General features: G+C 50.9%; 1 protein-coding gene across 2 annotated transcripts in view; it reads right to left on the bottom strand.

The window, feature by feature from the left end:
- LOC140125905 (ras-related and estrogen-regulated growth inhibitor) overlaps positions 1-26,697 on the bottom strand; it is a 102,976-nt gene that overhangs the window by 50,165 nt on the left and 26,114 nt on the right. For both annotated transcript variants that reach the window (XM_072144803.1, XM_072144802.1), the window contains exon 2: positions 9,687-9,815. In XM_072144803.1, coding sequence (XP_072000904.1) covers positions 9,687-9,747 — 61 coding nt within the window. In that variant the 5' untranslated portion in view covers positions 9,748-9,815. The remainder of the gene's footprint in view (positions 1-9,686; positions 9,816-26,697) is intronic.

The raw sequence follows: 26,697 nt of genomic DNA, 5'->3' as shown, positions 1-26,697 counted from the left end.
CTGTATCGCCTCCACTTTATTTACTTGGGGTTTGATGACACCTCGCCCAATACGGTACCCCAGGTAACGGGCCTCTTCCAGACCAAGTGCACATTTTTTGGGGTTTGCTGTTAACCCTGCTGCCCTCAGGGAGTCTACCACTGCTCGTACCTTGGCTAGATGACTCTCCCAATCGTTACTATAGACTATGATGTCATCCAGGTAGGCGGAGGCATATTTCCGGTGAGGTTTTAGCACGAGATCCATTAACCTCTGGAATGTGGCGGGAGCCCCATGTAGCCCAAAGGGGTTCACATGGTATATCTGTTTGGGTTTCCTCCTCCCCGGCTGATATACCTTGTAGTTAACCTCCCCCACTTTCTCCATGACCTCATATGGACCTTGCCATTTCGTCAAGAACTTACTCTCAACGGTGGGCACCAGAACTAACACTCTGTCGCCTGGGTTAAAGGCCCTGAGTCTGGCTGATCTATTGTAGACCCTAGACTGGGCCTCTTGTGCCCTTGTCATGTGCTCCTTTACAAGGGGCATTACTGCCGCTATGCGGTCCTGCATAAGGGAGACGTGTTCAATCACACTACGGTGGGGGGTCCTTTCCTGTTCCCAGGTCTCCTTAGCTACATCCAAAAGCCCACGTGGGGAACGGCCATATAACAGTTCAAAGGGTGAGAAACCCGTGGAGGACTGGGGAACTTCACGTATGGCAAACATCAAATAAGGCAACAAACAATCCCAGTCCTTCCCATCTTTGGTGACCACCCTCTTTAGCATCCGCTTCAAGGTATTGTTAAACCTCTCGACCAGGCCATCTGTCTGAGGATGATATACAGAGGTGCGGAGCTGTTTAACCTGCAGTAATTTACACATCTCCTTCATTACTCTAGACATGAATGGGGTACCCTGGTCAGTCAAGATTTCCTTGGGGAGGCCTGTGCGGGAGAATACCTGGAACAGGTCCCTAGCAATGTTTTTGGAGGAGGTGTTCCTTAACGGGATTGCCTCCGGATACCGCGTAGCATAGTCCAGGATAACCAGGATGTACTGGTGCCCCCTTGTGGACTTGACTATGGGGCCAACCAAATCCATTGCAATCCGTTCAAACGGCACCTCTATTATTGGTAACGGGACCAGAGGACTCCTGAAGTGGGACACCGGGGCAGTAAGTTGGCACTCAGGGCAGGAGCTACAATACCGGTTTACCTCCTCCCACACCCCGGGCCAGAAAAATCTCTGCAGGATCCTCTCTCGGGTCTTCTCAGCACCTAAGTGCCCTCCCGCCACGTGTTTATGTGCCAAATCTAGCACCAGCCTACGGTGAGATTGGGGTACTACAAGTTGCTCAACCTCCTCACCCTGTACCTGGTCAACCCTGTACAACAGTTCCCCAACAATCACCATTCGGGGGTATATTTTGTCAGCCCCTGGTATTTGGAGTACCCCATTTATCACTTTAACATTCTCCCGTGCTTTAAATAAGGTAGGGTCCTGTAGCTGTGCAGCCCCAAAATTTTCACGGGAAATCTCAAGGTCCGGCATGTCGGCTACCTCCTTGTGGCCCTCGACCTCACCAGCTAGGACCTCTAGGGGAGAGAATTCATCACATGGGGTCACCCCTACTGCTGGTGTGGGTACATTGGCCTCAAAGGGTTCAGGGGCCAAGGCCGGACATACCTGATGTCCATTATCTGCAATAGCACCTGAGGTGGGTCTTCGTCTCCAAAGGTCCCAAAACACCGGTAAGTCTCTGCCGATAATAGCCTCATGAAACAGGGTCCCCACCACCCCCACTTCATGGGTAATAGTACCACAAGGTGTATGTAGGTTGATGACAGCAGTGGGATATTCGCGAGTGTCCCCATGTATACAATACAATACTCCCACTTTCCGCCCACTGTATAGTCCAGGATCAACCAAAGTTCCCCGCACCAGGGTGACCAGACTCCCTGAGTCTAGCAAGGCTTCCACCGTGTGACACACTTGGGGTTCTGCATCCGTGACCGACTCGGCTGCCATAACCGGCCGGGCAAACAGTGACACTCGCCGGGTCTGGTTGCAGTCCATTGGCTCCACTGACAGTGGACAGTTGGCAGCAATATGGCCCATTTCATGGCATCGCCAGCACTGGATACGGCTATGACCTCTGTCACGAGCCTCACTGGGTTTCTGGGTATCCACGCCCCCCAATGAACCCCCTCCCAACCTGACCTGTCTCCCCTTTTCCGCAGTAGCAGTCTTACCAGATGGTTTGGTGACCCTGTCACTGGCACTGCTTCGTGTGGGAGAGGTAAGTAGAAGATCCTCCGTAGCCCGATATCTCTCTACTAGGGACACGAGTTCCTCAGCATTTGTGGGACCGGCCTTTCCAACCCATCGCTGGAGCCGAGAGGGCAGAGAACGGGTGAACTTGTCGAGAACCGCTCTCTCTACCATCTGTGCTGGGGTGCAGTCCTCCGGTTGTAGCCACTTCCGGACAAGATGGATCAGGTCATGCATTTGGGAGCGTGGGGGTAGTTTTTCTGAGTATGCCCACTGGTGGACCCATCTGGAACGAACTTGAACGGTGACCCCAAGACGAGCCAGAATCTCCGCCTTTAGCTGGGGGTACTTACGGGCCTCCGTTTCACTCGTAGTAAGTGGTAAGCCTTCTGCGATTCGCCTGTCAGGAACGGTGCCAGGACATCTGCCCACTGCTCAGCTGGTAACTCCTCTCGCTCAGCTACTCGCTCGAACACAGTGAGATACGCCTCCACGTCGTCGGTCGCCGTCATCTTTTGTAAGGCCTTCTGCACTGCAGCCCGTGCGGAATGCTGGACAACCGGGTACCCTTGCAAACCAGTATGGGACCCCTTAGTAGTCGTCGCCTGCGGTGCTGCCATAACGCCAGAAAACTTTTCCATCATCAGCTGGAACATGGCTCGGTACTCTTCCCGCTGTTGCTGGAGCATGGCTTGCTGCAGCTGTCAATTAGCCTGGGACTCTTCCTGCTGCTGCTGCCGATTAGCTCTGGCCTCCTCTTGCAGGTATTTAATAAAGTCCTCCATCTTGGCTTTATCCTGCAATTTGCCTGCTGCTTTCACCCAGGCCATGCAATGTTGCAGGATGTAGCGAGCCTTTCAGGTGTGTGTCTTTTGAACTGCCCGCAATCCGAAGCACCATATGTGGGAGATTTGGCCCAGTAGAGACCGTGGTAGCGGGGTGCTGTGATGCAGTTCAAGACAGTGACACCAAAGTACAGTCCAAAACAGGTCTAGCCTGCGTTTATTGCAGCAGGAACAAAATAAAACAGCCGTCACATTCAGGCATCAAAACAAATAATATCCTACCCGTCAGGGTGCTAACTATACAGTGATTCTCTAACTCACCACTAACAAAAAGACTTTGCTGCTCCAGGCACAGAGGTCAGGGGTCAGGGCTGTGTGCTCTCCAGTTTCCTTTCAGAGAGAGACAACACTCTCAGCTCTGCTCAGCAGCTTTATGCAGGCTGATTAGGCTGTTCCCACCACCTGTGTCCAAGGTGCTGGACAACACAACCTCAGCACTAAGGCCTAGCATAATAGGAAAACCTAGGGGAAACATACCGCCCATCCACAGTTAACCCCTTCAGTGTCTCACAGTATGTACAGTATATGTGTGTGAGTGTATGTATATGTGTATGTACAGTATATGTGTGCATGTATATGTGTGTGAGTGTATGTACAGTATATGTGTGCATGTATATGTGTGAGTGTATGTACAATATATGTGTGCATGTATATGTGTGTGAGTGTATGTACAGTATATGTGTGCATGTATATGTGTGTGAGTGTATGTACAGTATATGTGTGTATGTATATGTGTGTGAGTGTATGTACAGTCATATGAAAAAGTTTGGGCACCCTATTAATCTTAATCATTTTTAAAATTTGGGTTTTTGCAACAGCTATTTCAGTTAGATATATCTAATAACTGATGGACACATTAATATTTCAGGATTGAAATGAGGTTTATTGTACTAATAGAAAATGTGCAATATGCATGAAACAAAATGTGACAGGTGCAAAAGTCTGGGCCCTTATCATTTGCCTGATTTGAATCCTCCAAACTACTTTTTACTGACTTACTGAAGCAATAAATTGTTGGTGACCTCATTGAGCTTTGTACTTCATAGTCAGGTGTATGAGAAAAGGTATTTCAGGTGAATCTCCTCTGAGGAGGCATCATGGGCTCCTCAAAACAACTCTCAAATAATCTGAAATAGAGATGAGCGAACATACTCGTCCGAGCTTGATGCTGGTTGGAGCATTAGCGTACTCGAAACTGCTCGTAGCTCGGACGAATACTTCGCCCGCTCGAGAAAATGGCATCTCCCGCCGTTTTGCTTTTTGGCGGCCAGAAACAGAGCCAATCACAAGCCAGGAGACTCTGCACTCCACCCAGCATGACGTGGTACCCTTACACGTGGATAGCAGTGGTTGGCTGGCCTGATCAGGTGACCCTGGAATAGACTAGCCCCTGCCCACGCTGCTCGGATCATTCTGTGTCTGGATGCCGCTAGGGAGAGAGCTGCTGCTGGTCAGGGAAAGCGTTAGGGTGTTATATTAGAATAGTGTTAGGCAGGAGTGAGTCTACAAGAACCCAACAGCCCTTCTTAGGGCTACAATAACGTTATACATTTTTTTTTTATTTGCTTGTGGCTGGGCTTGCTGGCATTAGTAGTGCAGCTAGTACCATATTGTGAGGAATTTGCAGGGGGACTTGCTACCGTTGTGTTTAGCTCTTAGTGACACGCATATCCACCTCAAACACCGAAGTGGGACAATTTATTAGGGGTTTGATTAGAATTAGGCAGGGTCTGCTGATTTATTTTTTTTTTACCTTTATTTCATTTTATAGCTCAAAGTCATCAGGCACAGCACAAAATCCAGTTGTGTGCTGTCAGTGTAGGTTAGAAACTAGCCATAGCAATAGGATAGCATCGTTTTGTTTAAAAAAAAATAAAAATAAAAAAAATAAACACAAAAAAAAAAAAATTAAAAGTTTACACTTTAATTTGGAAAATGTTTAACCCGAGGGCTAGGGGTAGGGGACGAGGGCGTGGACGTGGGCGTCCAACTACTGCAGGGGTCAGAGGCCGTGGTCCTGGGCGGGGTGAGACACCACCTGCTGATGAGGGAGCAGGGGAACGCCGCAGAGCTACACTCCCTAGGTTCATCATGTCTCAAGTTACTGGGACTCGTGGTAGAGCACTGTTGAGGCCAGAACAGTGCGAAGAGGTGATGTCGTGGATTGCGGACAATGCTTCTAGCCATTTGTCCACCAGTCAGTCTTCCACGCAGTCCACCCATGTCACCGAAATCAGCACTCCTCCAGCTCCTCCACCTCAGCCTCCTTCCCCCCAGTCTGCCCCCTCCCATTTGAACCGGCATACTCTGAGGAACTGTTTTCTGGACCCTTCCCACAGTCACAAACCACTTGTCCGGTTGCTGCTGAGCAATTTTCCGATGCCCAGGTTTTCCACCAGTCGCAGTCTGTGGGTGATGATGACATTATTGACGTAGTGGAAGAAGTGTGCAAAGAGGTGTCGGACGATGAGGAGACACGGTTGTCAGACAGTGGTGAAGTTGTTGTCAGGGCAGGAAGTCCGAGGGGGGAGCAGACTGAGGGATCGGAGGATGATGAGGTGACAGACCCAAGCTGGGTTGATAGGCCGGGTGAACACAGTGCTTCTGAGACGGAGGCGAGTCCTATAGCAGAACAGGTTGGAAGAGGCAGTGGTGGGGCCAGACGGAGAGGCAGGGCCAGAGCTGGTGCATCAGCGCCAAATGTTGCCCGTAGTCAAGCTCCCGTGGCGAGGGCTAGATTTTCAGAAGTCTGGAGGTTCTTTAAAGAAACACCGGATGACCGACGGACTGTGGTGTGCAACCTTTGCCAAACCAGGATCAGCAGGGGTTCCACCACTACTAGCTTAACTACCACCAGTATGCGCAGGCATATGAATGCTAAACACCCCACACAATGGCACCAAGCCCGTTCACCTCCGGCCGGGCACACCACTGCTCCTTCCCCTGTGTCATCTGCTAGTCAGCCCCCTGCCCAGGACCACGGCCCCAGCACCTCCCGTGCGAAAACCCCATCTTCGCCTCCACGATCCTCCACAGCATCCACCAGCGTTCAGCTCTCCATACCCCAGACGCTGGAGCGCAAAAGGAAGTATAGCGCAACCCACCCACACGCCCAAGCCCTCAACGTCCACATCTCCAAGTTGTTTAGCATGGAGATGCTGCCCTATAAGCTGGTAGAGACCGAGGCCTTTTGAAACCTCATGGCGGCGGCCGCTCCTCGGTATTCGGTCCCCAGCCGCCGCCACTACTTTTCCCGATGTGCCGTCCCAGCCCTGCACAAGCACGTGTCAGAGAACATCATCCGTGCCCTGACCGACGCCGTTTCTGACAAGGTCCACCTGACCACGGACACGTGGACGAGTGCTGCCGGGCAGGGCCACTATATGTCGCTGACGACACATTGGGTTAACTTGGTGGAGGCTGGGACCGAGTCTGACCCTGGGGCTGCTCATATACTGCCGACGCCGAGGATTGCGGGGCCTACCTCGCTCCAGGTCTCAAAGGCCTACTATGCCTCCTCCTCCTCCCACCCCTCCTCCACCTCCTCCTCCTCCGAATTACCATCCGTGGGCATGGCGCCATCAGTCGGTAGCTCTAGGCACAGCAGCAGTGCCGTCGCTAAGCGTCAGCAGGCGGTGCTCAAACTGCTGAGCCTAGGCGATAAAAGGCACACCGCCCAAGAGCTATTACAGGGCATCACGGCGCAGACTGATCTGTGGCTGGCACCGCTGAACCTGAAGCCAGGCATGGTTGTGTGTGACAACGGCCGTAACCTGGTGGCGGCTCTGCAACTCGGCAGACTGACACATGCCCATGTGTCATGCCTGGCCCATGTGTTAAATCTCATAGTTCAGCGTTTCCTCAAGACATACCCCAATCTGTCTGATTTGCTCACGAAGGTGCGCCGCATCTGTGCGCATTTAAGGAAGTCCAGCACTCTTAGGGCAGCGCAGCGCCGCCTCCAACTGCCCGCTCACCGACTGTTGTGCGACGTGCCCACGAGGTGGAATTCAACATTAACCATGTTATCCAGAGTTTACCAGCAGCGCAGAGCGATTGTAGACTGCCAGATGTCAACTTCCACCAGAACTGGTAGTCAGGTCAGTCAGCTTCCTCAAGTCTACAATGAGGAGTGGACGTGGATGTCTGATATCTGTCAGGTGCTGAGTAACTTTGAGGAGTCAACACAGATGGTCAGTGGCGATGCCGCCATCATCAGCCTCACCATCCCGCTGCTTGGCCTGTTGAAAAACTCTCTGGTCAGCATGACGTCGGAAGCTTTGCGCTCGTCACAAGAGACGGGGGAAGAAGATTCCCTTGTTGATAGCCAAAGCACCCTCAGGTCTGTTTCTCAGCGCATATCGGAGGAGGTGGAGGAGGATGAGGAGGAAGAGGAGGAGAATGTTGGCGAGACAGAAGAGGGACCATTGTTCAGTCCTTCACTGTTCAGCGTGTATGGGCAGAAGAAGAGGAGTTGGAGGAGTTGGAGGAGGAGGAAATGGGCAGTCAGGCCAGTGAGGGGAGTGAATTCTTGCGCGTTGGTACTCTGGCGCATATGGCAGATTTCATGCTAGGCTGTCTATCCCGTGACCCTCGCGTTCAAAGAATTTATTCCAGCACCGATTACTGGGTATTCACTCTCCTGGACCCACGGTACAAGCAAAATCTTTCCACTCTCATCCCTGGAGAGGAAAGGAGTGTGAGAATGCATGAATACCAGCAGGCCCTGGTGCACAAGCTGAAACAGTATTTCCCTTCTGACAGCGCTAGCGGCAGAGTGCATAGTTCTGCGGGACAAGTAGCGAGGGAGAGTAGGCGAGCAGGCAGCTTTTCCAGCACTGGCAGGGGTACGCTTTACAAGGCCTTTGCCAGTTTTATGTCACCCCAGCAAGACACTGTCACCTGTCCCCAGTCTCGGCAGAGTAGTGCTGATCTTTACAGAAAGATGGTGAGGGAGTACGTAGCTGACCATACCATCGTCCTAAATGGGCGCTGTACGCCTTGGAGGTTCTTGCCTGCCCTGCCGCTAGCGTGTTGTCCGAGCGGGTTTTCAGTGCAGCTGGTGGCATCATCACCGATAAGCGTACACGCCTGTCGACTGACAGCGCTGACAGGCTGACGCTTATCAAGATGAATAAAGCCTGGATTTCTCCGGATTTTCATTCTCCACCAGGTGAAAGAAGCTCAACCTGAATAATGTATGCACTCCTCCTCCTCATTGTCCTCCTTCTCCTCCTCTTTGTACACTAAAGCATAGGAAACTGGCTATTTTTTGCCAGGGCCAACTGGCATCCCCCAACTGGGGATGTATATACGGCGACGTATATATGTTGGATATACGTCCCCCATAGGCCGGCAATGGGCGCGCGGCGCCATATGGAGTGGTATGGTACCGTTCCGTAGCTGTGCAAAGATAGGACATGTCCCATCTTTCCTCGGAATACGGCACCGTGCCCTATGTTACTCTATGGAGCGGGGCGGGGATGAGCAGCGCTCACCCCTCCCCCTCTCCCCGGCTCCGCCGTGTGCCCGCCATGCTACGGTACGTTCTGTGTGGATGTAGCCTTGGCTGGTTTAATCTTAGAGTAAACAGAGAGACCTTTAGTGCTGTCACACAACCCAATCCCAGGAACAGAGTCAGGAGACTCTAATCCAGAGCTGAAGCTTCCACAGTTTGGACACAGCTCCATCTCCCTGCACCTACTACCGGGCTGCACCTACTACCGGGCTGCACCTACTACCGGGCTGCACCTACTACCGGGCTGCACCTACTACCGGGCTGAACCTACTAACGGGCTGTACCTACTACTGGGCTGTACCTACTACCGGGCTGCACCTACTACGGGGCTGCACCTACTACCGGGCTGCACCTACTACCGGGATGCACCTACTACCGGGCTGCACCTACTACCGGGCTGAACCTACTAACGGGCTGTACCTACTACCGGGCTGCACCTACTACCGGGCTGCACCTACTACCGAGCAGCACCTACTACCGCCAGCCACTCCGGTATTCTGGGCCCCAGCTGCCTCTAGGCCCCAAGAAAAGGCTAGGCCCGGTGGGGGATGCTGCACCTGCTTGCTGTGGTACTACTACTCCCAGCCTGCTCACCTACATACCTTCCACCTCCTGTGTACCACCCCTGGTCCTGTATAGTCCCTGCTACTGGATTGCTTCAGCCTGCCATTGATAAACACATTACACAGAGTTTTCTGAACAGTTCGGACAGGACTAATCAACCTGAGCTGGATCACTCATACACTGCAGCTGTGGGATGGTGCAGGGATTGATTACTTTTGCCTGTCAGGAACAACAGTTATTACATCACTCTCTGGTGCAGTGCATAACTAATGTACGAGAAGAAGCGCTGGAGCCAGGTACAGGAGCGACATATCTCATGATAGGAGCCTCATTATCATAATGATTTAATTGTTTTTTCAGCAAAACCACTCAGCTCAGAGATTAAACAAGATATGTTTCTGCATCAGTGTAGCTACATCATTCTCAGGTTATGTTTGATTCATAATGCATCAAATCAAATGGTAGATTTCCTTTAATAATATGTCCGGGCCTTACAAACTCACCAGATTTGCCAACTCCAGCCCGGCCAAACACAGCAATCTTCACCTCGGAGCTTTTCGCCATGTTGATGTGGATTTTATTGTGTAATTAAGTTTCAGTCTTGATTTGTCATGTTTAATAATTCTTCAGGTCTAGACACAAAAACGTTATTGAGAAATATGTATAAAATGTGTAACGGCCCATATAGGAAGCTAACATCAGATGACATGATACTGCACATACCAGATGACAACAGATGGGGGCGTCACATCATACACACAGACGCATTGTCAGTAACATCTATGGATGATACAGGTCATTGTAGGGTTAGGGTAGACAGAACTAGAGTGTAAGCCCAGAATAAACCGATTCAGCTACATATGTTTATTTCTGCAAATATTGGAGACTTGAAATGATTCCAAATCTGAAAAAAGTCATGTAGCCGAATATACACAAAGCAGCTAAGATTAGGATGTAAAGCACTTACTGTCAGCAGTGAATTACAACAAGTCCAGAAGGGATGTGGAGCGAACGGAAAGAATCTACTAATATAAATATCCTGTAGTCGCCATCCGCGGATACATTATACCAAGGCAAATAACCGATAGTGAAGATCCAACTCCTCAGGATCAGACAAAGATCTGACGACGTCACCAGTTCACTAAAATAGCAGTGACTAATGGGGCCTAAAGAGCCCAACGTGTCCCTGGGGGTCATCATGGTGCCACAATGACTTCAGCGGTTTTATAGGGGCAATGGATGGGCATGAGCCTAGGACAAGGTCATGGAGTCCACGGGGAGGCTACAGATGTTGGGAGAGGGACCATATATTGATCAACCATATAAGTGATACTCTGTTATATACTGTCCCTAATCATAAATCACCAACTTTCACATAAAACCCCATAAATATGCCCCCCTTCTATTCAGTAATGTTATATAATGCTCTCATATAAATATCTCCCCATACATTTGCAACACCCTCGCCGATGCAATGGCGAGGGAGTGTTTGCGAATACGTCCCACCTGCATGTATCCACATCACATTACATGGTCCTGATAGGACATAGGGGATATTGCAGTGGTGAATCCTGCCTGGCAAGGCAGAGGTTAAGTATTTTGTATGATGCAAGATGCTATTGTCCAATGATATGTGTTACATCCTGTGCTCTGTAAGCTGAGAGATCTTCAGAGAGATTCTAGTGTAGGAGAATCCTAGAGATCAGTGAGTGAGTGAGTAATCTCTGTCTAGCCCATACCAGAGCAGGAAGAGCCTAGCCCCTGCCTCTGAAGAGTGGAGTCTAAGACTAGAGTTAGTGTGGAAAGGGGTATCATCTTACCTTTAAAGGTGATACCTGAAGCCCTACAGGACAAGCTGAAGCTTCCTACCAGGACACAGCTGCCTCCCAGCCTGCCCTCTACATCCAGGCTGGTGAACTATCTCCTGAGGCTCCCTCCAACTCACATCTCAGCACTCCATCTACCTGTTAAAGGCACGTTGCTGCGGTTCCTGCCGGTTCAAATAAAGAACTGTAAGTTGTTTTCTTCAACTTCTGTCTCCGTCTGGTCCCTGCTAATACTGCTGCCTTCATCACCGGCACCCTGTCCATCACCCAGAGACTCACACTCGGGACATTAAGGGGTTGCCCCAGGGAGATCCGCTATAGCAGCCTCTCCCTCATCTTTTCTTGCCAACACCACCTGCTGGAGACCTGCCAGGCTGTAGGACAGCCCTCCGGTTCCCCCGTACCAAGCACCGTGACAATAGCGTGCTTAGGCCGCAACCGCCAGCCACTCCGGTACCGCGGGCCCCGGCTGTCTCCAGGCCTCACCTCAAGGGCTAGGCCCCGGTGGGGAATGTTGCACATTATTTCCTTCTTATATAACGCCCTCAAATATAACATCTACCTGCATTAGATACATACACAAACATATATGCACACAATCTACCTGTACTATACACATCCGTGCGTACACTGCTCAAACACTTACACCACACAATGCAACTGTGTGCATTTATCATGAAATATATCATCAGATCTAGTTATTAATCATCTCTGCTTCCAGAGCATGGAGGAGATACCAGGAGACAGGCCAGTACACCAGGAGACATGGAGGAGATACCAGGAGACAGGCCAGTACACCAGGAGACATGGAGGCGATACCAGGAGACAGGCCAGTACACCAGGAGACATGGAGGAGATACCAGGAGACAGGCCAGTACACCAGGAGACAGGCCAGTACACCAGGAGCCATGGAGGAGATACCAAGAGACAGGCCAGTACACCAGGAGACATGGAGGAGATACCAGGAGACAGGCCAGTACACCAGGAGACAGGCCAGGACACCAGGAGACATGGAGGAGATGCCAGGAGACATGGAGGAGATACCAGGAGACAGGCCAGTACACCAGGAGACAGGCCAGTACACCAGGAGACATGGAGGAGATACCAGGAGACAGGCCAGTACACCAGGAGACAGGCCAGTACACCAGGAGACAGGCCAGTACACCAGGAGACATGGAGGAGATACCAGGAGACAGGCCAGTACACCAGGAGACATGGAGGTGATACCAGGAGACAGGCCAGTACACCAGGAGACATGGAGGAGGTACCAGGAGAAAGGCCATTACACCAGGAGACATGGAGGAGGAGCAGATACCAGGAGACAGGCCAGTACACCAGGGGACATGGAGGAGGAGCAAATACCCGGAGACAGGCCAGTATACCAGGAGACATGGAGGAAGAGGAGATACCAGGAGACAGGCCAGTACACCAGGAGACATGGAGGAGGAGGAGATACCAGGAGACAGGCCAGTACACCAGGAGACATGGAGGAGGAGCAGATACCAGGAGACAGGCCAGTACACCAGGGGACATGGAGGAGGAGCAAATACCCGGAGACAGGCCAGTATACCAGGAGACATGGAGGAAGAGGAGATACCAGGAGACAGGCCAGTACACCAGGAGACATGGAGGAGGAGGAGATACCAGGAGACAGGCCAGTACACCAGGAGACATGGAGAAGATACCGGGAGACAGGCCAGTACACCAGGAGACAGGCCAGTACACCAGGAGACATGGAGGAGATACCAGGAGACAGGCCAGTACACCAGGAGACATGGAGGCGATACCAGGAGACAGGCCAGTACACCAGGAGACATGGAGAAGATACCGGGAGACAGGCCAGTACACCAGGAGGCATGGAGGAGATACCAGGAGACAGGCCAGTACACCAGGAGACATGGAGGAGATACCAGGAGACATGGAGGAGATACCAGGAGACAGGCCAGTACACCAGGAGACATGGAGGAGATACCAGGAGACAGGCCAGTACACCAGGAGACATGGAGGAGATACCAGGAGACAGGCCAGGACACCAGGAGACAGGCCAGGACACCAGGAGACATGGAGGAGATACCAGGAGACAGGCCAGTACACCAGGAGACATGGAGGAGGTACCAGGAGAAAGGCCATTACACCAGGAGACATGGAGGAGGAGCAGATACCAGGAGACAGGCCAGTACACCAGGGGACATGGAGGAGGAGCAAATACCCGGAGACAGGCCAGTATACCAGGAGACATGGAGGAAGAGGAGATACCAGGAGACAGGCCAGTACACCAGGAGACATGGAGGAGGAGGAGATACCAGGAGACAGGCCAGTACACCAGGAGACATGGAGGAGGAGGAGGAGATACCAGGAGACAGGCCAGTACACCAAGAGACATGAAGGAGGAGAAGATACCAGGAGACATGGAGAATATACCAGGAGACAGGCCAGTATACCAGGAGACATGGAGGAGGAGGAGATACCAGGAGACAGGCCAGTACACCAGGAGACATGGAGGAGGAGATACCAGGAGACAGGCCAATACACCAGGAGACATGGAGGAGGAGCAAATAACAGGAGACAGGCCAGTATACCAGGAGACATGGAGGAGGAGGAGATACCAGGAGTCAGGCCAGTACACCAGGAGACATGGAGGAGGAGGAGATACCAGGAGACAGGCCAGTACACCAGGAGACATGGACGAGGAGCAAATAACAGGAGACAGGCCAGTATACTAGGGGACATGGAGGAGGAGGAGATACCAGGAGACAGGCCGGTACACCAGGAGACATGGAGGAGATACCAGGAGACAGGCCAGTACACCAGGAGACATGGAGGAGGAGGTGATACCAGGAGACAGGCCAGTACACCAGGAGACATGGAGTAGGAGAAGATACCAGGAGACAATCCAGTACACCAGGAGACATGGAGTAGATACCAGGAGACAGGCCAGTATACCAGGAAACATGGAGGAGGAGATACCATGAGACATGAATGCCGTAAAAATAAACTTTAAAAAACCTGCCAAAAATTATGATTTTTCCTATTTAATCCCACAAAAAAATGCAATAAAAAGTGAGCAACAAAGCATCTGTACTCCAGAATGATACTGGTGCAAAGTACAACATGTCCCGCAAAAAACAAGCCATCAACCATCTCCATAGCCAAAGTAAAAATGTAATGCCACTTGGATGACGGCGATGCAAAAATGAGAGATTTTTCCCACATTAGGGTTTTATTTGGCAAATTTAGTCAAATGTAAGAAAATCTATTCAGCAATGGTCTCCCCGTAATCGTATCGCCCCATAGAATATTAGACTATACGGTGAACGCAAAAAAAAAAGAAGGAAAAAATAGATACCAACCCCAAATGGTGACACTGGAAAGAGGGTCTCATTCAGCAAAAAAAAAAAAATGGCGTCACATAATTTTTTTAATAAATTTTTTATACATTTTTTGACACAGCGAAAAATTTTATATCCTACAAAATGGGCCGATGAGGAAACTAAAATCCTGACAGCTGCAGGTCCCTCATTCCCTCCTGCACCTCGTTGTGCCCCATAAAACAAGTAACGGCCACATGTGGGGGGTCTCTGCACTCGGGAGAAGTAACGGCCACATGTGGGGGGTCTCTGCACTCGAGAGAAGTAACGGCCACATGTGGGGGGTCTCTGTACTCGGGAGAAGTAACGGCCACATGTGGTGGGGGTCTCTGTACTCGGGAGAAGTAACGGCCACATGTGGGGGGTCTCTGCACTCGAGAGAAGTAACGGCCACATGTGGGGGGTCTCTGCACTCGGGAGAAGTAACGGTCACGTGTGGGGGGTCTCTGCACTCGGGAGAAGTAACGGCCACATGTGGGGGGTCTCTGTACTCGGGAGAAGTAACGGCCACATGTGGGGGGTCTCTGCACTCGGGAGAAGTAACGGCCACATGTGGGGGGTCTCTGTACTCGGGAGAAGTAACGGCCACATGTGGGGGGTCTCTGCACTCGGGAGAAGTAACGGCCACATGTGGGGGGTCCCTGTACTCGGGATAAGTAACGGCCACATGTGGGGGGTCTCTGTACTCGGGAGAAGTAACGGCCCTATGTGGGGGGTCTCTGCACTTGGGAGAAGTAACGGCCACATGTGGGGGGTCTCTGTACTCGGGAGAAGTAACGGCCACATGTGGGGGGTCTCTGCACTCGGGAGAAGTAACGGCCACATGTGGGGGGGGGGTCTCTGTACTCGGGAGAAGTAACGGCCACATGTGGGGGGTCTCTGTACTCGGGAGAAGTAACGGCCACATGTGGGGGGTCTCTGCACTCGGGAGAAGTAACGGCCACATGTGGGGGGTCTCTGCACTCGGGAGAAGTAACGGCCACATGTGGGGGGGGTCTCTGCACTCGGGAGAAGTAACGGCCACATGTGGGGGGGGGGGGCCTCTGCACTCGGGAGAAGTAACGGCCACATGTGGGGGGTCTCTGTACTCGGGACAAGTAACGGTCACATGTGGGGGGTCTCTTTACTCGGGACAAGTAACGGTCACATGTGGGGGGTCTCTGTACTCGGGAGAAGTAACGGCCACATGTGGGGGGTCTCTGCACTCGGGAGAAGTAACAGCCACATGTGGGGGGTCTCTGCACTCAGGAGAAGTAACGGCCACATGTGGGGGGTCTCTGCACTCGGGAGAAGTAACGGCCACATGTGGGGGGTCTCTGCACTCAGGAGAAGTAACGGCCACATGTGGGGGGTCTCTGCACTCGGGAGAAGTAACGGCCACATGTGGGGGGGGGGGGTCTCTGCACTCGGGAGAAGTAACGGCCACATGTGGGGGGGGGCCTCTGCACTCGGGAGAAGTAACGGCCACATGTGGGGGGTCTCTGTACTCGGGACAAGTAACGGTCACATGTGGGGGGTCTCTTTACTCGGGACAAGTAACGGTCACATGTGGGGGGTCTCTGTACTCGGGACAAGTAACAGTCACATGTGGGGGGTCTCTTTACTCGGGACAAGTAACGGTCACATGTGGGGGGTCTCTGCACTCGGGAGAAGTAACGGCCACATGTGGGGGGTCTCTGCACACGGGAGAAGTAACGGCAACATGTGGGGGGTCTCTGTACTCGGGAGAAGTAACGGTCACATGTGGGGGGTCTCTGCACTCGGGAGAAGTAACGGCCACATGTGGGGGGTCTCTGTACCCGGGAGAAGTAACGGCCACATGTGGGGGTCTCTGTACTCGGGAGAAGTGACGGACACATGTGGGGGGGGGGGCTCTGCACTCGGGAGAAGTAACGGCCACATGTGGGTGGTCTCTGCACCTGGGAGAAGTAACGGCCACATGTGGGGGTCTCTGTACTCGGGAGAAGTGACGGACACATGTGGGGGGGGGGGGTCTCTGTACTCGGTAGAAGTAACGGCCACATGTGGGGGGTCTCTGCACTCGGGAGAAGTAACGGCCACATGTGGGGGTCTCTGCACTCGGGACAAGTAACGGTCACATGTGGGGGGTCTCTGCACCTGGGAGAAATAACGGCCACCTGTGGGGGGGTCTCTGTACTCGGTAGAAGTAACGGCCACATGTGGGGGGGTCTCTGCACTCGGGAGAAGTAACGGCCACATGTGGGGGGTCTCTGCACCTGGGAGAAGTAACGGCCACCTGTTGGGGGGGAGGTCTCTGTACTCGGTAGAAGTAAAGGCCACATGTGGGGGGTCTCTGCACTCGGGACAAGTAACGGTCACATGTGGGGGGGTCTCTGCACCTGGGAGAAATAACGGCCACCTGTGGGGGGGGGGGGGGTCTCTGTACTCGGTAGAAGTAAAGGCCACATGTGGGGGGTCTCTGCACTCGGGACAAGTAACGGTCACATGTGGGGGGTCTCTGCACCTGGGAGAAATAACGGCCACCTGTGGGGGGGTCTCTGTACTCGGTAGAAGTAAAGGCCACATGTGGGGGGTCTCTGCACTCGGGACAAGTAACGGTCACATGTGGGGGGTCTCTGCACCTGGGAGAAATAATGGCCACCTGTGGGGGGGCCTCTGTACTCGGTAGAAGTAACGGCCACATGTGGGGGGTCTCTGTACTCGGGAGAAGTAACGGCCACATGTGGGGGGTCTCTGCACTCGGGAGAAGTAACGGCCACATGTGGGGGGGCCTCTGTACTCGGTAGAAGTAACGGCCACATGTGGGGGGTCTCTATACTCGGGAGAAGTAACGGCCACCTGTGGGGGGGCCTCTGTACTCGGTAGAAGTAACGGCCACATGTGGGGGGTCTCTATACTCGGGAGAAGTAACGGCCACTTGTGTGTGGGGGGGGGGCTCTGAAATCGGGAGAAGTAACGGCCACATGTGGGGGGGGGGGGGTCTCTGCACTTGGAAGAAGTAACGGCCACATGTGGGGGGTCTCTGCACCTGGGAGAAGTAACGGTCACGTGTGGGGGGTCTCTGCACCTGGGAGAAATAACGGCCACCTGTGGGGGGGGGGGTCTCTGTACTCGGTAGAAGTAAAGGCCACATGTGGTGGGTCTCTGCACTCGGGACAAGTAACGGTCACATGTGGGGGGTCTCTGCACCTGGGAGAAATAACGGCCACCTGTGGGGGGGTCTCTGTACTCGGTAGAAGTAACGGCCACATGTGGGGGGTCTCTATACTCGGGAGAAGTAACGGCCACTTGTGTGTGATGGGGGGGCTCTGCACTCGGGAGAAGTAACGGCCACATGTGGGGGGGGGGGGGCTCTGCACTCGGGAGAAGTAACGGCCACATGTGGGGGGTTCCTGCACTCGGGAGAAGTAACGGCCACATGTGGGGGGTCCCTGCACTCGGGAGAAGTGACGGCCACATGTGGGGGGTCCCTGCACTCGGGAGAAGTAACGGCCACATGTGGGGGGTCTCTGTACTCGGGAGAAGTAACGGCCACATGTGGGGGGTCTCTGTACTCGGAAGAAGTAACAGCCACATGTGGGGGGTCTCTGTACTCGGGATAAGTAACGGCCACATGTGGGGGGTCTCTGTACTCGGGACAAGTAACGGTCACATGTGGGGGGTCTCTGTACTCGGGACAAGTAACGGTCACATGTGGGGGGTCTCTGCACTCGGGAGAAGTAACGGCCACATGTGGGGGGTCTCTGCACTCGGGAGAAGTAACGGCCACATGTGGGGGGTCTCTGCACACGGGAGAAGTAACGGCAACATGTGGGGGGTCTCTGTACTCGGGAGAAGTAACGGTCACATGTGGGGGGTCTCTGCACTCGAGAGAAGTAACGGCAACATGTGGGGGGTCTCTGTACTCGGGAGAAGTAACGGTCACATGAGGGGGGTCTCTGCACTCGGGAGAAGTAACGGCCACATGAGGGGGGTCTCTGTACTCGGGAGAAGTGACGGACACATGTGGGGGGGAAGGGCTCTGCACTCGGGAGAAGTAACGGCCACATGTGGGTGGTCTCTGCACTCGGGAGAAGTGACGGACACATGTGGGGGGGGGGGGCTCTGCACTCGGGAGAAGTAACGGTCACATGTGGGGGGTCTCTGTACTCGGGAGAAGTAACGGTCACATGTGGGGGGTCTCTGCACTCGGGAGAAGTAACGGCCACATGTGGGGGGTCTCTGTACTCGGGAGAAGTGACGGACACATGTGGGGGGGGGGCTCTGCACTCGGGAGAAGTAACGGCCACATGTGGGTGGTCTCTGCACCTGGGAGAAGTAACGGCCACCTGTGGGGGGGGGGGTCTCTGTACTCGGTAGAAGTAAAGGCCACATGTGGGGGGTCTCTGCACTCGGGACAAGTAACGGTCACATGTGGGGGGTCTCTGCACCTGGGAGAAATAACGGCCACCTGTGGGGGGGTCTCTGTACTCGGTAGAAGTAACGGCCACATGTGGGGGGTCTCTGCACTCGGGAGAAGTAACGGCCACATGTGGGGGGTCTCTGCACCTGGGAGAAGTAACGGCCACCTGTGGGGGGGGGGTCTCTGTACTCGGTAGAAGTAAAGGCCACATGTGGGGGGTCTCTGCACTCGGGACAAGTAACGGTCACATGTGGGGGGTCTCTGCACCTGGGAGAAATAACGGCCACCTGTGGGGGGGTCTCTGTACTCGGTAGAAGTAACGGCCACATGTGGGGGGGTCTCTATACTCGGGAGAAGTAACGGCCACTTGTGGGGGGGGGCTCTGCACTCGGGAGAAGTAACGGCCACATGTGGGGGGGGGGGCTCTGCACTCGGGAGAAGTAACGGCCACATGTGGGGGGTCCCTGCACTCGGGAGAAGTAACGGCCACATGTGGGGGGTCTCTGTACTTGGGAGAAGTAACGGCCATATGTGGGGGGTCTCTGTACTCGGGAGAAGTAACAGCCACATGTGGGGGGTCTCTGTACTCGGGACTCGGGATAAGTAACGGCCACATGGATAGAGAGAGGTGGAGGGATGAGAACAGGGTTAGGGTTAGTAGGACTTGGATAGAGAGAGGTGGAGGGATGAGAACAGGGTTAGGGTTAGTAGGACTTGGATAGAGAGAGGTGGAGGGATGAGAACAGGATTAGGGTTAGTAGGACTTGGATAGAGAGAGGTGGAGGGATGAGAACAGGGTTAGCGTTAGTAGGACTCGGATAGAGAGAGGTGGAGGGATGAGAACAGGGTTAGGGTTAGTAGGACTCGGATAGAGAGAGGTGGAGGGATGATAACAGGGTTAGGGTTAGTAGGACTCGGATAGAGAGAGGTGGAGGGATGAGAACAGGGTTAGTGTTAGTAGGACTCGGATAGAGAGAGGTGGAGGGATGAGAACAGGGTTAGGGTTAGTAGGACTCGGATAGAGAGAGGTGGAGGGATGAGAACAGGGTTAGGGTTAGTAGGACTCGGATAGAGAGAGGTGGAGGGATGAGAACAGGTTTAGGGTTAGTAGGACTCGGATAGAGAGAGGTGGAGGGAAGAGAACAGGGTTAGGGTTAGTAGGACTCGGATAGAGACAGGTGGAGGGATGAGAACAGGGTTAGGGTTAGTAGGACTCAGATAGAGACAGGTGGAGGGATGAGAACAGGGTTAGGGTTAGTAGGACTTGGATAGAGACAGGTGGAGGGATGAGAACAGGGTTAGGGTTAGTAGGACTTGGATAGAGAGTGGTGGAGGGATGAGAACAGGGTTAGGGTTAGTAGGACTTGGATAGAGAGAGGTGGAGGGATGAGAACAGGGTTAGGGTTAGTAGGACTCGGATAGAGAGAGGTGGAGGGATGAGAACAGGGTTAGGGTTAGTAGGACTCGGATAGAGAGAGGTGGAGGGATGAGAATAGGGTTAGGGTTAGTAGGACTCGGATAGAAAGAGGTGGAGGGATGAGAACAGGGTTAGCGTTAGTAGGACTCGGATAGAGAGAGGTGGAGGGATGAGAACAGAGTTAGGGATAGTAGGACTCGGATAGAGAGAGGTGGAGGGATGAGAACAGGGTTAGGGTTAGTAGGACTCGGATAGAGAGAGGTGGAGGGATGAGAACAGGGTTAGGGTTAGTAGGACTCGGATAGAGAGAGGTGGAGGGATGATAACAGGGTTAGGGTTAGTAGGACTCGGATAGAGAGAGGTGGAGGGATGAGAACAGGGTTAGGGGTAGTAGGACTCGGATAGAGAGAGGTGGAGGGATGAGAACAGGGTTAGGGTTAGTAGGACTCGGATAGAGAGAGGTGGAGGGATGAGAACAGGGTTAGGGTTAGTAGGACTCGGATAGAGACAGGTGGAGGGATGAGAACAGGGTTAGGGTTAGTAGGACTCGGATAGAGACAGGTGGAGGGATGAGAACAGGGTTAGGGTTAGTAGTACTCGGATAGAGAGAGGTGGAGGGATGAGAACAGGGTTAGGGTTAGTAGGACTCGGATAGAGAGAGGTGGAGGGATGAGAACAGGTTTAGGGTTAGTAGGACTCGGATAGAGAGAGGTGGAGGGAAGAGAACAGGGTTAGGGTTAGTAGGACTCGGATAGAGACAGGTGGAGGGATGAGAACAGAGTTAGGGTTAGTAGGACTCGGATAGAGAGAGGTGGAGGGATGAGAACAGGGCTAGGGTTAGTAGGACTTGGATAGAGAGAGGTGGAGGGAAGAGAACAGGGTTAGGGTTAGTAGGACTCGGATAGAGAGAGGTGGAGGGATGAGAACAGGGTTAGGGTTAGTAGGACTCGGATAGAGACAGGTGGAGGGATGAGAACAGGGTTAGGGTTAGTAGGACTCGGATAGAGACAGGTGGAGGGATGAGAACAGGGTTAGGGTTAGTAGGACTTGGATAGAGACAGGTGGAGGGATGAGAACAGGGTTAGTGTTAGTAGGACTCGGATAGAGAGAGGTGGAGGGATGAGAACAGGGTTAGGGTTAGTAGGACTTGGATAGAGACAGGTGGAGGGATGAGAACAGGGTTAGGGTTAGTAGGACTCGGATAGAGAGAGGTGGAGGGATGAGAACAGGGTTAGGGTTAGTAGGACTCGGATAGAGACAGGTGGAGGGATGAGAACAGGGTTAGTAGGACTCGGATAGAGAGAGGTGGAGGGATGAGAACAGGGTTAGGGTTAGTAGGACTCGGATAGAGAGAGGTGGAGGGATGAGAACAGGGTTAGGGTTAGTAGGACTCGGATAGAGAGAGGTGGAGGGATGAGAACAGGGTTAGGGTTAGTAGGACTTGGATAGAGAGAGGTGGAGGGATGAGAACAGGTTTAGGATTAGTAGGACTCGGATAGAGAGAGGTGGAGGGATGAGAACAGGGTTAGGGTTAGTAGGACTTGGATAGAGACAGGTGGAGGGATGAGAACAGGGTTAGGGTTAGTAGGACTCGGATAGAGAGAGGTGGAGGGATGAGAACAGGGTTAGGGTTAGTAGGACTCGGATAGAGAGAGGTGGAGGGATGAGAACAGGGTTAGGGTTAGTAGGACTCGGATAGAGACAGGTGGAGGGATGAGAACAGGTTTAGGGTTAGTAGGACTCGGATAGAGAGAGGTGGAGGGAAGAGAACAGGGTTAGGGTTAGTAGGAATTGGATAGAGAGAGGTGGAGGGATGAGAACAGGGTTAGGGTTAGTAGGACTCGGATAGAGAGAGGTGGAGGGATGAGAACAGGGTTAGGGTTAGTAGGACTCGGATAGAGACAGGTGGAGGGATGAGAACAGGGTTAGGGTTAGTAGGCCTCGGATAGAGACCGGTGGAGGGATGAGAACAGGGTTAGGGTTAGTAGGACTCGGATAGAGAGAGGTGGAGGGAAGAGAACAGGGTTAGGGTTAGTAGGACTCGGATAGAGAGAGGTGGAGGGATGAGAACAGGGTTAGGGTTAGTAGGACTTGGATAGAGACCGGTGGAGGGAAGAGAACAGGGTTAGGGTTAGTAGGACTCGGATAGAGACCGGTGGAGGGAAGAGAACAGGGTTAGGGTTAGTAGGACTCGGATAGAGAGAGGTGGAGGGATGAGAACAGGGTTAGGGTTAGTAGGACTTGGATAGAGAGAGGTGGAGGGAAGAGAACAGGGTTAGGGTTAGTAGGACTCGGATAGAGACCGGTGGAGGGAAGAGAACAGGGTTAGGGTTAGTAGGACTTGGATAGAGAGAGGTGGAGGGATGAGAACAGGGTTAGGGTTAGTAGGACTCGGATAGAGAGAGGTGGAGGGATGAGAACAGGGTTAGGGTTAGTAGGACTCGGATAGAGAGAGGTGGAGGGATGAGAACAGGGTTAGGGTTAGTAGGACTTGGATAGAGAGAGGTGGAGGGAAGAGAACAGGGTTAGGGTTAGTAGGACTTGGATACAGAGAGGTGGAGGGATGAGAACAGGGTTAGGGTTAGTAGGACTTGGATAGAGAGAGGTGGAGGGAAGAGAACAGGGTTAGGGTTAGTAGGACTTGGATAGAGAGAGGTGGAGGGATGAGAACAGGGTTAGGGTTAGTAGGACTCGGATAGAGAGAGGTGGAGGGAAGAGAACAGGGTTAGGGTTAGTAGGACTTGGATAGAGAGAGGTGGAGGGATGAGAACAGGGTTAGGGTTAGTAGGACTCGGATAGAGAGAGGTGGAGGGAAGAGAACAGGGTTAGGGTTAGTAGGACTTGGATAGAGAGAGGTGGAGGGATGAGAACAGGGTTAGGGTTAGTAGGACTTGGATAGAGAGAGGTGGAGGGAAGAGAACAGGGTTAGGGTTAGTAGGACTCGGATAGAGACAGGTGGAGGGATGAGAACAGGGTTAGTGTTAGTAGGACTCGGATAGAGAGAGGTGGAGGGATGAGAACAGGGTTAGGGTTAGTAGGACTTGGATAGAGAGAGGTGGAGGGATGAGAACAGGGTTAGGGTTAGTAGGACTTGGATAGAGAGAGGTGGAGGGATGAGAACAGGGTTAGGGTTAGTAGGACTCGGATAGAGAGAGGTGGAGGGATGAGAACAGGGTTAGGGTTAGTAGGCCTTGGATAGAGAGAGGTGGAGGGATGAGAACAGGTTTAGGGTTAGTAGGACTCGGATAGAGAGAGGTGGAGGGATGAGAACAGGGTTAGGGTTAGTAGGACTCGGATAGAGAGAGGTGGAGGGATGAGAACAGGGTTAGGGTTAGTAGGACTTGGATAGAGAGAGGTGGAGGGATGAGGACAGGGTTAGGGTTAGTAGGACTCGGATAGAGAGAGGTGGAGGGATGAGAACAGGGTTAGGGTTAGTAGGACTCGGATAGAGAGAGGTGGAGGGATGAGAACAGGTTTAGGGTTAGTAGGACTCGGATAGAGAGAGGTGGAGGGATGAGAACAGGTTTAGGGTTAGTAGGACTCGGATAGAGAGAGGTGGAGGGATGAGAACAGGTTTAGGGTTAGTAGGACTCGGATAGAGAGAGGTGGAGGGATGAGAACAGGGCTAGGGTTAGTAGGACTCGGATAGAGAGAGGTGGAGGGAAGAGAACAGGTGTTGGACTTAGGGAGCCGCCCAATATCTCTTATAGGGCGTGTACCTGAAGACTTCCTTACATCCCAGCCATGAGGACAGACGTGTAGTGCGCTGATTTACATGTTTTAAGCTGTTACGTATGGGTTAGGGTTTTGTGATATGACTACGGTCGGAAAATGAAGCACGAAGTTTTATCTCTGAAATAACGGGTTGAAGTGTTCTGTTTGCTGGATCCAAAAGAAACTTGAAGTGTGAATACGGCTTTACTCCAGTCCAGGAGGGATCCACAGCACGGAGCAGCCGGCTACAGAGCGGTGAGCAGACATCTTTATTGTTTCGTGGAGGTTTATGTTTAGGACGGATTAATGAAGAGGTGGAAATAGTCCTGTGAGCCTTAGCAGTGAAATGTGACTACTGGCAAAAAAGCCAAGGAAAACCAATAATAAATAACACCCATAGTGAACATATACACTGCACATACACTGTATACACATATATACTGCCCATACACTGTATATACATGTATACTGCCCATACACTGTATATACATGTATACTGCCCATACACTGTATATACATATACACTGCACATACACTGTATACACATATATACTGCACATACACTGTATATACATATATACTGCACATACATTGTATATACATATACAGGCGGTCCCCTACTTAAGGACACCCGACTTACAGACAACCCATAGTTACAGACAGACCCCTCTGCCCACTGTGACCTCCGGTGAAGCTCTCTGGATGCTTTAGATAGTCCCAGACTGCAATGATCAGCTGTAAGATGTCTGCAATGAAGCTTTATTGATAATTCTTGGTCCTATTACAGCAAAAAAATTTGAAACTCCAATTGTCACTGGGGCAAAAAAAAAAATTGTCGGGAACTACAATGATAAAATATACAGTTTCGACTTGCATACAAATTCAACTTAAGAACAAACCTACAGTCCCTATCTTGTATGTAACCCGGGGACTGCCTGTACACTGCACATACACTGTATATACATATAAACTGCCCATACACTGTATACACATATATACTGCACATACACTGTATATACATATATACTGCACATACACTGTATATACATGTATACTGCCCATACACTGTATATACATATATACTGCACATACACTGTATATACATATATACTGCACATACACTGTATATACATATATACTGCACATACACTGTATACACATATATACTGCCCATACACTGTATATACATATATACTGCCCATACACTGTATATACATATATACTGCACATACACTGTATATACATATATACTGCACATACACTGTATATACATATATACTGCCCATACACTGTATATACATGTATACTGCCCATACACTGTATATACATATATACTGCACATACACTGTATATACATGTATACTACACATACACTGTATATACATGTATACTGCCCATACACTGTATACACATATATACTGCACATACACTGTATATACATGTATACTACTCATACACTGTATATACATGTATACTGCACATACACTATATATACATGTATACTACACATACACTGTATATACAAGTATACTGCACATACACTGTATATACATATAAACTGCCCATACACTGTATACACATATATACTGCACACACACTGTATATACATATATACTGCACATAGACTGTATATACATGTATACTGCACCTACACTGTATACACATATATACTGCACATACACTGTATATACATATATACTGCACATACACTGTATATACATATATACTGCACATACACTGTATATACATATATACTGCACATACACTGTATACACATATAAACTGCACATACACTGTATACACATATATACTGCACATACACTGTATACACATATATACTGCACATACACTGTATATACATATATACTGCACATACACTGTATATACATATATACTGCACATACACTGTATACACATATATACTGCACATACACTGTATATACATATATACTGCACATAGACTGTATATACATGTATACTGCACCTACACTGTATATACATGTATACCGCACATACACTGTATATACATGTATACTACACATAGACTGTATATACATGTATACTGCACCTACACTGTATACACATATATACTGCACATACACTGTATATACATATATACTGCACATACACTGTATACACATATATACTGCACATAGACTGTATATACATGTATACTGCACCTACACTGTATACACATATATACTGCACATACACTGTATATACATATATACTGCACATACACTGTATATACATATATACTGCACATACACTGTATATACATATATACTACACATACACTGTATATACATGTATACTGCACCTACACTGTATACACATATATACTGCACCTACACTGTATACACATATATACTGCACACACACTGTATATACATATATACTGCACCTACACTCTATATACATATATACTGTACATACACTGTATATACATATATACTGCACATACACTGTATATACATATATACTGCACATACACTGTATATACATATATACTGCACATACACTGTATATACATATATACTGCACATATACACTGTATATACATATATAATGCACATATACACTGTATATACATATATACTGCACATATACACTGTATATACATATATACTGCACATATACACTGTATATACATATATACTGCACATACACTGTATATACATATATACTGCACATACACTGTAAATACATATATACTGCACATACACTGTAAATACATATATACTGCACATACACTGTATACACATATATACTGCACATACACTGTATATACATATATACTGCACA

The sequence above is a fragment of the Engystomops pustulosus genome, chromosome 4, assembly GCF_040894005.1.
Source record: "Engystomops pustulosus chromosome 4, aEngPut4.maternal, whole genome shotgun sequence".
NCBI lineage: Eukaryota > Metazoa > Chordata > Amphibia > Anura > Leptodactylidae > Engystomops > Engystomops pustulosus.
The sequence above is the reverse complement of the archived record's forward strand: the minus strand, read 5'-3'. Positions and strand labels throughout refer to the sequence as shown.